General features: G+C 39.9%; 1 protein-coding gene across 2 annotated transcripts in view; it reads right to left on the reverse strand.

Annotated features, from left to right (window-relative positions):
* Positions 1-12,122, reverse strand: part of VMP1 (vacuole membrane protein 1) — a 143,338-nt gene that overhangs the window by 28,374 nt on the left and 102,842 nt on the right. For both annotated transcript variants that reach the window (XM_017877424.1, XM_017877423.1), the window contains 3 exons: positions 9,788-9,868; positions 6,812-6,928; positions 706-767 (listed from right to left, as the gene is read on the reverse strand). In XM_017877424.1, coding sequence (XP_017732913.1) covers positions 706-767; positions 6,812-6,928; positions 9,788-9,868 — 260 coding nt within the window. The remainder of the gene's footprint in view (positions 1-705; positions 768-6,811; positions 6,929-9,787; positions 9,869-12,122) is intronic.

A 12,122-nucleotide genomic window follows, 5' to 3' on the forward strand; every position in this document is an offset into this window, starting at 1 on the left:
AATAAAATAAAATAACCTAATTTTTCTCTAGTGAAGTAATAGAGACCTGACATATTTTGTTAATATTATGCCATCTAACATGACTTATTTAATGAAATGCTATTTTTTTTTTTTTGAGATGGTGTCTTGTTCTGTCACCCAGGCTGGAGTGCAATGGCATGATCTTGGCTCACCACAACCTCTGCCTCCCAGGTTCAAGCGATTCTCCTGCCTCAGCCTCCTGAGTAGCTGGGACTACAGGTGCCTGCTACCACGGCCAGCTAGGTTTTACATAAAATACTAAAATTTTATGTAAGATTTATATTTACATTAAATGTGGCTGTGTATCTGGCATCTAGTTTGGCCAAAAATCACAGCATTGTACTAAAGCACCATTAAACTGTAAGGATATACACATATCTTTTATATAAAGAGAGTTTCTTATTTCTTTGGTGGGGCTACAGATTCAAACCCCAAAGCTTCTTTTAAACCCAGAATTATATGACTTGACAGATGTTTGTTTTACAATTAAACAGGGATAATGTGAGCTTTATCCTTCCCTACTATAGAACAAGAAAATCTTCATTTACTAATAACAGCAAGTTATTTTTGCTTCTCAAAAAATAAAGAACTATGTCAAAAATTCTATTTCAATTCAGTCTTGTACATATTTACTGCCATTTAAACAGTAATAATATTAATATTAGTCCTTAAAGAACTACTTACCCAATGAAAGCCACCATTTGCTCCACTATGTGCTTGCTGAATGTTATTATAACAAAAATTTTCTGTAAAGAAAACACCAGTTAAAATAAATTATTTAGTCATCAAAAAACCGACATAAATTCACAATTCTGGTAATAGTCTAAAGAGGTAAGATTGTGCCCCTAACTGCAATTTTTAAATGTCTTTTTTTTTTGAGACAGAGTCTCGCTCTGTTGCCCAGGCTGGAACTCAGTGGCCGGACCTCAGCTCACTGCAAGCTCCGCCTCCTGGGTTTACGCCATTCCCCTGCCTCAGCCTCCCGAGTAGCTGGGACTACAGGTGTCCGCCACCTCGCCCGGCTAGATTTTGTATTTTTTAGTAGAGATGGGGTTTCACCGTGTTAGCCAGGATGGTCTCGATCTCCTGACCTCGTGATCCGCCCACCTCGGCCTCCCAAAGTGCTGGGATTACAGGCGTGAGCCACCGTGCCCGGCCTATAGCAGTCTTCTTTTTATCCACTCACTATGAATCTCAGGAACCTGGACAGGTTAGACTAATGTACATTATTTCTGGCAAGAAGACTAATAAGGCAAAGGTATACAATTGGTGTGTAAATATTATAAAGCTAACAAGGCAATTGTTACAGATAATTTGTGGAGAAAAGCAGGGGGTCTATACCAAAAACCAGTTATTTAGAGCTATAAATCTTCTTTTTTTTTTTTTTTTTTTTTTTTTTGAGGTGGAGTGTCGCTCTGTCGCCCGGACTGGAGTGCAGTGGCCGGATCTCAGCTCACTGCAAGCTCCGCCTCCCGGGTTTACGCCATTCTCCTGCCTCAGCCTCCCGAGGAGCTGGGACTACAGGCGCCCGCCACCTCGCCCGGCTAGTTTTATATTTTTTTAGTAGAGACGGGGTTTCACCATGTTAGCCAGGATGGTCTCGATCTCCTGACCTCGTGATCCGCCCGTCTCAGCCTCCCAAAGTGCTGGGATTACAGGCTTGAGCCACCGCGCTCGGCCAGAGTTATAAATCTTTTATTAATCAACAGAGCTAGTAGTTCTTGCCTTTCAGTGATTTCATCACCATGAACTTTCCCTACCATCATTTCTTAACAATCAATGCCTAAATAATTGCACAATTTCAATGCAAAACAACAAAACAAGATTTTCTTTTTGTATGTAGCAGCTTGCAAAGTCACTGTTCTGTGTAAGACAAAAAATGTGTCACACACTTCAGAACTTAGCCTTTCAGGCTGGAGATCTGAGTGGGAATTCTACAAAATAAACAAAAGGCACAGACCACTGAAGAGCCCTCGTAACCACATGCATAGAAGAAACAAAGGAAAGGGTAGAGGAGGAGGAAAAAAGACATGGGAGGGAGGAACTAATTGTGCTAGAATGAACAAAGATGGAACCATCTGTAAAAGAAGTCCTTCATTGGAAAGTTTTTTTTTTTTTTGAGACGGAGTCTCGCTCTGTTGCCCAGGCTGGAGCGCAGTGGCTTGATCTGGGCTCATTGCAAGCTCCATCTCCCGGGTTCACACCATTCTCCTGCCTCAGCATCCCGAGTAGCTGGGACTACAGGCGCCCACCACCATGCCCAGCTAATTTTTTAAGTAGAGACGGGGTTTCACCGTGTTAGCCAGGATAGTCTCGATCTCCTGACCTCGTGATCCGCCTGCCTCGGCCTCCCAATGTGCTGGGATTATAGGCGTGAGCCACCGTACCTGGCTGGAAAGAAGAATCTTAAGACAGATTCAGTTATTAAATATTTAATGCCTACTATCTGCCAGATGCTCTTCTAGACATTATAATACATCAGTGAACCAACAGACAAAAATATCTGCCCTCCTGGGAGTTTATAATACTGTGTGTGTGCTGATGGGTGTCAAGGTAGAGAGATAATAAAGAACACTGATGTATTTTAAGGGTACAGTAAGTAAATTAAATGGTACATGAAATAACATAAATGAGTATGTTGCCTTTCTTCATTATTTGGGACAAAGGTAATGTCTCTAAGGATACTACTTGTTTAAAAATTTTTTCTAAAAAGATACTCTTCTCATGCCTTTTCCTATCTAAGGATACTTCTACAAACAGAGGACTTGACCCCATGCAGCGGAAGGGGAAATCTGATCTAACATTAAAGGTAGATTGATTTGAATCTTTTAGGGGATGGTTAATAGGAAGACATCAATAAAAACAGCAATATTTATTAAAGAAGGTTGTCTAATTTTAAGCTGAGGAAAAAGGGAAGAAAGAAAAGCAGACAAGGAGACAGGTTTACTATTAGGGTAGAAAAAAATCGGTGTGTGTGTGTGTGGCTTTCCCACTATTATTTCAGAATGGTTAAAATGTTTATATTACTAATATTGTTTACCCATACAATGAGAAATGTTTGTTACCCTAAGCTACATCTGGATATACATCAAGTGATATGCCTTTACAAAGTATGTCACCATGATATGATGGAACACAGCAAACACATCCCATGGTCTTGGTTTAGTGAAGGAACTCAGATTCTTTCCTTTCAGAAACATAAATGGATTTTATCTTTCTTTTTCTTTTTTGCTTTCACATAGATACAGGGAATGAGCTTTATCTTGACAGAGCTTGGTTTGAATTCTAGGGCCTTAGGCAAGTATTTTACCTTCTCTAACACAATTCCCTCATCTATGAAATGTGGTTAATAACGACCTCTCAGGATTGTCTGCCATGAGATAACCACTGCAAATTACCTTGCACAGGTCCTGATCAATAGCAGGCGTTAAACAATTCAGTTTCCTTAATCATATCAATACATTAAAGTTAAGAAGGCAATGCAAAAGAATGGAAAGAACACTGAACTTGAAGTCAAAAGACTTGGGTTCAAATTCCAGCTGTTACTTACTCTTTTAAGGAACTATTACTTATTAACCTCCCTACCTCTGAGAATTACAAAATGGGTACAGTAATTCCTCTCTTCAGGAGTGTAAGAATTAAATCATATAGATAAATGTTTTAAAGTGTGAAGTTCCATAAAAAAATTAATCATCGGCCAGGCGCAGTGGATCATGCCTGTAATCCCAGCACTTTGGGAGGCCAAGGTGGGCGGATCACGAGGTCAGGAGTTTGCAACCAACCTGGCCAATATGGTGAACCCTGTCTCTACTAAAAATACAAAATTAGCTGGGTGTGGTGGCTTGTGCCCTGTAGTCCCACTTACTCTGGAGGCTGAGACAAAAGAATTGTTTGAACCTGGAAGGTGGAGGTTGCAGTGAGCTGAAATCGTGCCACCACACTCCCGCTTGGGTGACAGAGCGAGACTCTGTCTCAAAAATAAATAAATAAATAAATAAATAAATCATCATAAATTGAAAAAATCTGAGTATGTTTAAATATATACTAGTTTTAAATCTTTCTGAAATGAAAGGTCTGATAAGTTGCATATCTTACCACTACAGATAGGGTACTTATGGCATAACACGTTTTACCATAATTTACAGAAAGGCACTATATTCAAGAGGTATAAAGCAGGACACATAAAACATGCATTACTAGAGAAGTTCTTGTTATGAAATAAAATAATCTGTTATTTTTACTTAGGTATTAAGGACTCCAAGAAGCTAAATGACAGCTCTCTTCTAGAAACAACTCTAAAGATTAAAGAAAAACCTATTTTCTTTTTTTTTCTTTTCTTTTTTTTTTTGAGACGGAGTCTCGCTCTGTCACCAGGCTGGAGTGCAGTGGCCAGATGTCAGCTCACTGCAAGCTCCGCCTCCCGGGTTCACGCCATTCTCCTGCCTCAGCCTCCCGAGGAGCTGGGACTACAGGCACCGCCACCTCGCCCAGCTAGTTTTTTGTATTTTTAGTAGAGACGGGGTTTCACCATGTTAGCCAGGATGGTCTCGATCTCCTGACCTTGTGATCCGCCCGTCTCGGCCTCCCAAAGTGCTGGGATTACAGGCTTGAGCCACCGCGCCCGGCCAGAAAAACCTATTTTCAGATACATTGAAAATAATGTATTATTGACCGTATTTTATTATTTGAAAAAAATCCTGTATGGTATTAAATCTTTTTTTTTTTTTGATACAGAGTTTCACTTTTGTTGCCCAGGCTGGAGTGCAATGGCGTGAACTCGGCTCACCGCAACCTCTGCCTCCTGGGTTTAAGTGATTCTCCTGCCTCAGGCTCCTGAGTAGCTGGGACTACAGGCATGCGCCACCATGCTCAGCTAATTTTTGTATTTTTAGTAGAGACGGGGTTTCTCCATGTTGGTCAGGCTGGTCTTTAACTCCTGACCTCAAGTGATCCACCCGCCTTGGCCTCCCAAAGTGCTGGGATTACAGGCGTGAGCCACCGCCTCTGGCCAGTATTAAATCTTAACCATAGTAACTAGCACTGTAATATTAAAAAAACTGTGTTCACTGATTGAACAAAATACTTAATTTAAATGGGAGGAAATATATTCCTTGAAGTAGGAAAAACATCCATGAAATTCTGAGTGGTTATGGCAGGAGAGTAGAGGACAGACTCAATAAACTTGACCCAAATGCCAAAATCTAAGATTATCAACTGGATAGGTAGAAGCAGCTGAAGTTTTCGTGTTTTATTCTTCCCTTCTAAGAACTGGAAGTAGAGAGGTATGACATAGAAACTTTGGGGATAGATATACTTGTAATTATCATGGAATTATACAAGGGCAGAGAACTTCACTGTTCTTTCCTTTTTCTTTTTGAGACGGAGTCTCGCTCTGTTGCCCGGTTGGAGTGCAGTGGCGCAATCTTGGCTCACTGCAACCCCCGCCTCCTGGGTTCAAGAGATTCTCCTGCCTCAGCCTCCCAAGTAGCTGGGATTTCAAGCGCACGCCACCACACCCAGCTAATTTTTGCATTTTCAGTAGAGACGGGGTTTCACCATGTTGGCCAGGATGGTCTCGATATCCTGACCTCATGATCTGCCTGTCTCAGCCTCCCAAGTGCTGGGATTACAGGTGTGAACCACCGTGCCTGGTTGTTCTTTCCTTTCTTTTGGTTAACACCATTCTTTGTTACAAACCACACTGATTTAAAATACATTCTTTCCAGGTTAATTTTTATTTTATTCTATTGAGATCTGCCCTTAGAAGGAAGTAATTCATATCACAGTTCTAGAAGCACATATCCATTTTCCCTTCGTTTAAATTCTTAGCCTTTTCTCTCCTCTCTATTCATATATGCGTGCATACACACACACACACACATACACCCCCTCCATTCTAAAGATTTTGTTAAGAGTGGCTTTAGGCCAGGCGCGGTGGCTCAAGCCTGTAATCCCAGCACTTTGGGAGGCCGAGACGGGCGGATCACGAGGTCAGGAGATAGAGACCATCCTGGCTAACACGGTGAAACCCTGTCTCTACTAAAAAATACAAAAAACTAGCCGGGCGAGGTGGCGGGCACCTGTAGTCCCAGCTCCTCGGGAGGCTGAGGCAGGAGAATGGCGTAAACCCGGGGGGCGGAGCTTGCAGTGAGCTGAGATCCGGCCACTGCACTCCAGCCCGGGCGACAGAGCGAGACTTTGAGGACTAGCAGATTCTCACTTCTCTGACCACAACCTACATCTCTTTGCCTCTTCAGAGACCCTCTTCTTCCCCATTCTCCTCCCACACTAACGTCTGGTTGTTTTTTGGTAAAGGATATTGGTGCCATGGGAGGAACTGCTTCACATACTCTCTATATATAGAGTATGTGAAAGAAAGTAAGAATTAGTGAATGGCAATATTCTCTCAGCTTCTGGTTGGTAAAACAAAACAAAACAAAACAAAAACTACATTTTTTGGGCTGTGTATATAAAAATGATGTGCATCTTTCTGCACACAAACACTATTTTGTTTGGTAAAAGTCCTGGATAAATAGTTTCACAGGGCAAAAAATAAAGAAAGAAAGAAAGGAAGGAAAGAAGGAAGGAAGGGAAGGATGAAGAAAGAAGAAAAGAAAGAAAACAAGGAGATCGCTAATTCCAAATGACATTCTATGCTTTATTACCTAAGTAAGCTACCAACCAAAAGAAGCAGAAACAGTAACTAAATAATTCACCTAGGAATGAGTATGTTTCATTGTCTTGTAATGGGTTCATCATCATTAGGCAGTTAATCAGGGGGTATAATTACCTGGATATGCATTTTTATTATTGCTTTTCCAATTAGGGTTGCACCAAAGAAGGTCCAAAAAGGTACCAGAAAGTGTCCACACGTTATTCCAGCCAGATCAAATAGAGGATTTGGAATCTATAAAGAGAAAAAGAAGGACTTCCATATTATAATCCAAAGAACAATTTAATTTTATCATCCATTGATATGTGGTATTCTGCTTTTAGCCTGCTTACACTGCAAAGCAACATATGGGTTCCTTGATCAGTACTGGATTGTTCAAAAGGAGGTTAGGGAAACATTCTAATGTGTCTAGAAGCTGGGTCTTATATTCACCGTAGGTGTTCAATCTGCTCACAGCAAACCAAGGTGTCCTTTTGCTTATATTACTCATGCCTAAGGCACTGTGTGTGTGTGTGCACCCATCACATGAGAACTGGATGGATAAAGTAAGTGGACCTGTAGGAATTTAATCCCATTCAGTTGATTCCTAGCTATTTGGTGTCTGTTTTCTAAGGTGAGGTATGAGTGAAGAAACAGCCTTAAGATTGTTTTAGCAGTGAGGGTTCAAAATCTTTAGCTTGAAATGTGAACATTATTTGGAAAGCACTCATATCATTAACAAACATTCTAATAAATTCTCAAATACAGTTACGGGTGGATGTGCTGTAATTCTCAATGTAAAATATTAATAATTTTTATTTTATTTTATTTTACGGGACACCAAGTCTGAGGGCCATGTGATACAATTTAGAAAGAAAGAAAGCCGGGCGCGGTGGCTCCAAGCCTGTAATCCCAAGCACTTGGGAGGCCGAGACGGCGCGGATCACGAGGTCAGGAGATCGAGACCCTCCTGGCTAACACGGTGAAACCTCGTCTCTACTAAAAAATACAAAAAACTAGCCGGCGAGGTGCGCGGGCCCTGTTAGCCCCCAGCTACTCGGGGGCTGAGGCAGGAGAATGGGCTCAACCCGGGGGGAGGCGGAGCTTGCAGTGAGCTGAGATCCGGCCACTGCACTCCAGCTTGGAGGCGACAGACAGACGAGACTCTGTCTCAAAAAAAAAAAAAAAAAGAATAAGAAAGATCAAGTGTGGAAATATGAGAGTACACAGATTCAGATGTTTTGAATACTCAGTCCCACACAAAGAAGTGATTCACAACAAATACCTTTTCCAAACATTCCCACATTTTAAGAATGCTAAAAGACGTTTCATGTAAAAATGCAAAGAAGCCATAAGCTATTTCTGAGCACTTCATCCATTCTTCTCCTACAGAAAGTACTCTGACCTTGTGGCTGTTGGCTGAACCATTAATAAGCCAATTAATTTATATAATTTCATTTTTGAACTTTGAAAGGCTAGTTATTTAAAAAATATTTGTCACATATGGTCTTTAAAAAACACATGATTAAATTAGAATTCAAGTATTCCTTTCTTAGCAACACTTGGATTCAATGACTCATTTTTGTTTTTCTCATCCAAATTCAAATGCTTTAGGATTATTTCATCTCTTACAACCATATAATAATATAATTGACACAGCACTACACCTGCCATTTCTTATATTTGCTCATGTGACTCTCATCACTCTATGAGTTATAACTTTTTTCCTTTATCATGAGGTTCCAACTCATGTTGAAATGAAAATGAATTTAAAGTATTTAAGATATGTAGGCTGGGCACAGTGTCTCACGCCTATAATCCCAGCACTTTGGGAGGCCGAGGTGGGTGGATCACTTGAGGTCAGGAGTTTGAGACCAGCCTGGCCAACATGGTGAAACCTTGTCTCTACTAAAAATACAATAATTAGCTGGGTGTAGTGGCACATGTAGCTACTGGGGAGCCTGAGGCAGGAGAATCACTTGAACCTGGGAGGTGGAGGTTGCAGTGAGCCGAGGTTGCACCACTGCACTCCACCCTGGGCGACAGAGGGAGACTCTGTCTCAAAAAAAACCAAACAAACAAAACAAGGATTTAAGATACGTAAATCAGAGTAGCCATGAGTTAACATCGCTTTACACAGGTTTTATATAAATTCTTCCTTGTAACTAATACTTAAAACTTTGGAAAAAGACTTCTTATCTATAAATTTGAGGAAAGAATGAAGTCATCCTTATTTGGTTAAATGTAGTTTGTTATATATTCTTTATGGGAAGAATGGATTTTCTCTCTTTTATTCTTACTGATTTAAACCATTCAGGTCTGAAGTCATCACTGCATGATGAAATACTTAAAAGCCAATAAACAAGATGTGAACCTATTCAACAGAAAACAGCTCATTTAATAAGTTGAATTGGGCGGGGTGCGGTGGCTCACCTGAGGTCAGGAGTTCAAGACCAGCCTGGTCAACATGGTGAAACCCCGTCTTAACTAAAAATACAAAAAAATTAGCTAGGTGTGGTGGCGGGCGTTTGTAATCCCAGCTACTTCGGGAGGCTGAGGCAGAAGAATCGTTTGAACCCAGGAGGTGGAGGTTGTAATGAGCGGAAATTGTACCATTGTACTCCAGCCTGGGTCACAAGAGCAAAACTCTGTCTCAAAAAAAAACCAAAAAAAAGTTGAATGGGCCAGGTGTGGTAGCTCATGCCTGTAATCCCAGCACTTTAGGAGGCCGAGGCAGGTGGATCACTTGAGCCCAGGAGTTTGAGACCAGCCTGGGCAACATGGTGAGATCCTGTCTCTACTAAAAATACAAAAATTAGACAGGTGTGGGGGCATATGCCTGGAATCCCAGCTACTAGGGAGACTGAGGCAGGAGAACTGCTTGAGCCCAGGAGACAGAGGTTGCAGTGAGCTGAGATCATGCCACTGCACTCCAGCTTGGGTGACAAGAGGGAGACTCCATCTTAAAAAAAAAAAAAAAAAAAAAAAGTGAATGATTCACAAAATTACATACCCAATAAAAGTGATAGCATTTTTGCTAATTCAGGAGTATATATGGATCAAAATATAACACTACCACTTAGTAAAAGTTCTGTTTTAATACAATTCACTTACTGAAGCACAGGCCAAAATTCCAAAAAATCCAACTTTCTGTACTAGGTTCTGAACTGCCAGTTTGGCCCGGGAGGCAAAGTCCTGTAAAAAGGCAAATTTAGAACATTAATGAAAAGTAGGAAAAGAAGGAAGATGGTTCTTTCCAAGTTTATTAAAAATCTCACAATTTGATGACACTGATTAACAAGATGAATGATGAAAAAAATCACAGTAGGTTGTTCACTGAAACACAAGTAAAATAATGATAGAATATTATATCCTTAAAGTTAAGCTCTTACCACATTTTAAGAATAAACCAAAACACTGTAACTTTAAATTTAGTATTCTCTCTGGATATTCTAGGGATTAACAAAATATTGTAAAGTAACCATGAACCAATTTATGATTTTGGAAACACTGGCCTACAACATCTACCTTTTCCTCTCTTCTATAATTTGCCAGATTTCATATCTAATTGATAGCAGGGTAGAAATTCATAGGATTTTTCAAGATGGCCAATGAAGACATCTCTACCGATCACTAGCCAGAAGATGGAAAAAAAAGTTATGCGGCAATAACTAAGCATTCATTATCCCAGAAGCAAAAGAACATCCTACATTTGCACAGCTTGTGCTAGTTTTGTAAAACATTCTCACCATGATTTTATTTGAGCCTTCAATAATTCTGGTGTGTAGGTATAGTAGATATTATTATACCCAATCTATAGACCACAAAACTGCAACTCAGAAAGGGTAAGTGATCAAGATCATAATGTCAGTTAGGGACAAAGACAGGACATGATTCAATATTCAGACTGTGAAATCAGTGCTTTTTATTTCACTCTGTTACCTCCTCCCATGCTGAAACATGCATTCGGCTGGCTAGTTCTTTCAGTATGTTGATGCTACAAATATTTTACTTTAATTCTTTTCTGGTTTTGAAATGGCATATATTGGAATCCAAATTCCAATGAAAATAGTTTGTAAGACAAAAAATGAGCTAATGTGTAAATGCTTTTTTTGTGTGTAAATGCTTAATAAAGTCTTCATATCATAGAACCTCTTCCACTCTCTTTAGTCCAACTTTCTTTTTTGTTTTATTTTTTTGGGACAGAGTTTCACTCTTGTTGCCCAGGCTGGAGTACAGTGGGACGATCTCGGCTCACTGGAACCTCTGCTTCCCGGGTTCAAGTGATTCTCTTGCCTTAGCCTTCCCAGTAGCTGGGATTATAGGCACCTGCCACCACACCCAGCTAATTTTGTATTTTTAGTAGAGTGGAGGTTTCACCATGTTGGTCAAGCTGGTCTTGAACTCCTGACCTCAGGTGATCTGCTTGCCTCGGCCTCCCAAAGTGCTGAGATTACAGGCGTGAGCCACCGCGCCCAGCCTTTAGTTCAACTTTCTAAAAGACAATAAAGAGAATATAGAAGCTGGACAGATCCATCATAGATAGTAGAAACAAAGTTTAAAGTCAGAAAAGCAAACTAGTTGAAAAATACACTTCTCTAATTGGCACAGAATCTGTGTATCCCCACTTACAAAAACATTTTGACAAATAATACTGTGTAGAATAGTCCTACAAAGTTACCACAGTAGTTAATACTGAAATTAAAGCAAATAAACAAAAAACTTTACTTGTTGAAGATGATGAGAAAATCAAAGAAACCAAACCAATAAACTATATTTAAAAAAAAAGATCAGTCAATATAAACACTTTCAAGTCCAAATACATAGGCTTTCAAAGTTAATCATTAAATCCTACAACAAAATTTAGCAATTTTATAATCTATTTCCAAAGAGATAATTATTAATTTTCTTTCTGGGATTAGACTTACTTTTCACTAACTCAGTTATATCAGATTTAATTTTTTTTTTTTTGAGACAAAGTTTCACTCTTGTTGCCTAGGTTGGAGTGCAATGGTGCGATCTCGGCTCACTGCAAACTCCGCCTCCTGGGTTCAAGCGATTCTCCTGTCTCAGCCTCCCGAGTAGCTGGGATTACAGGTGCATGCCACCACGTCCAGCTAATTTTTGTATTTTTAGTAGAGATAGGGTTTCATCATATTGGTCAGGCTGGTCTCAAACTCCTGACCTTCCACCTTGGTCTTCCAAAGTGCTGGGATTACAGGCGTTGAGCCACTGCCCCAGGCCTCAGATTTAATATTTTTAAACAACTGAACTACTGCAGCAAAGGGCATTTTCTATTTTTATTTAAATTTCTAGCTGAAGGTTAATTTTTTTCTTAGCATCTATTGCATTAAGTGTGAAGTACTGAGTTTTATTGATTTAAAACCATATAAGAATATATAATCAAATCAGTTTTCCTATATAGCTTATTTTAAAAACAAATTAATTT

The sequence above is a fragment of the Rhinopithecus bieti genome, unplaced genomic scaffold (assembly GCF_001698545.2).
Source record: "Rhinopithecus bieti isolate Rb0 unplaced genomic scaffold, ASM169854v2 scaffold_10657, whole genome shotgun sequence".
NCBI classification, from domain to species: Eukaryota; Metazoa; Chordata; class Mammalia; order Primates; family Cercopithecidae; genus Rhinopithecus; species Rhinopithecus bieti.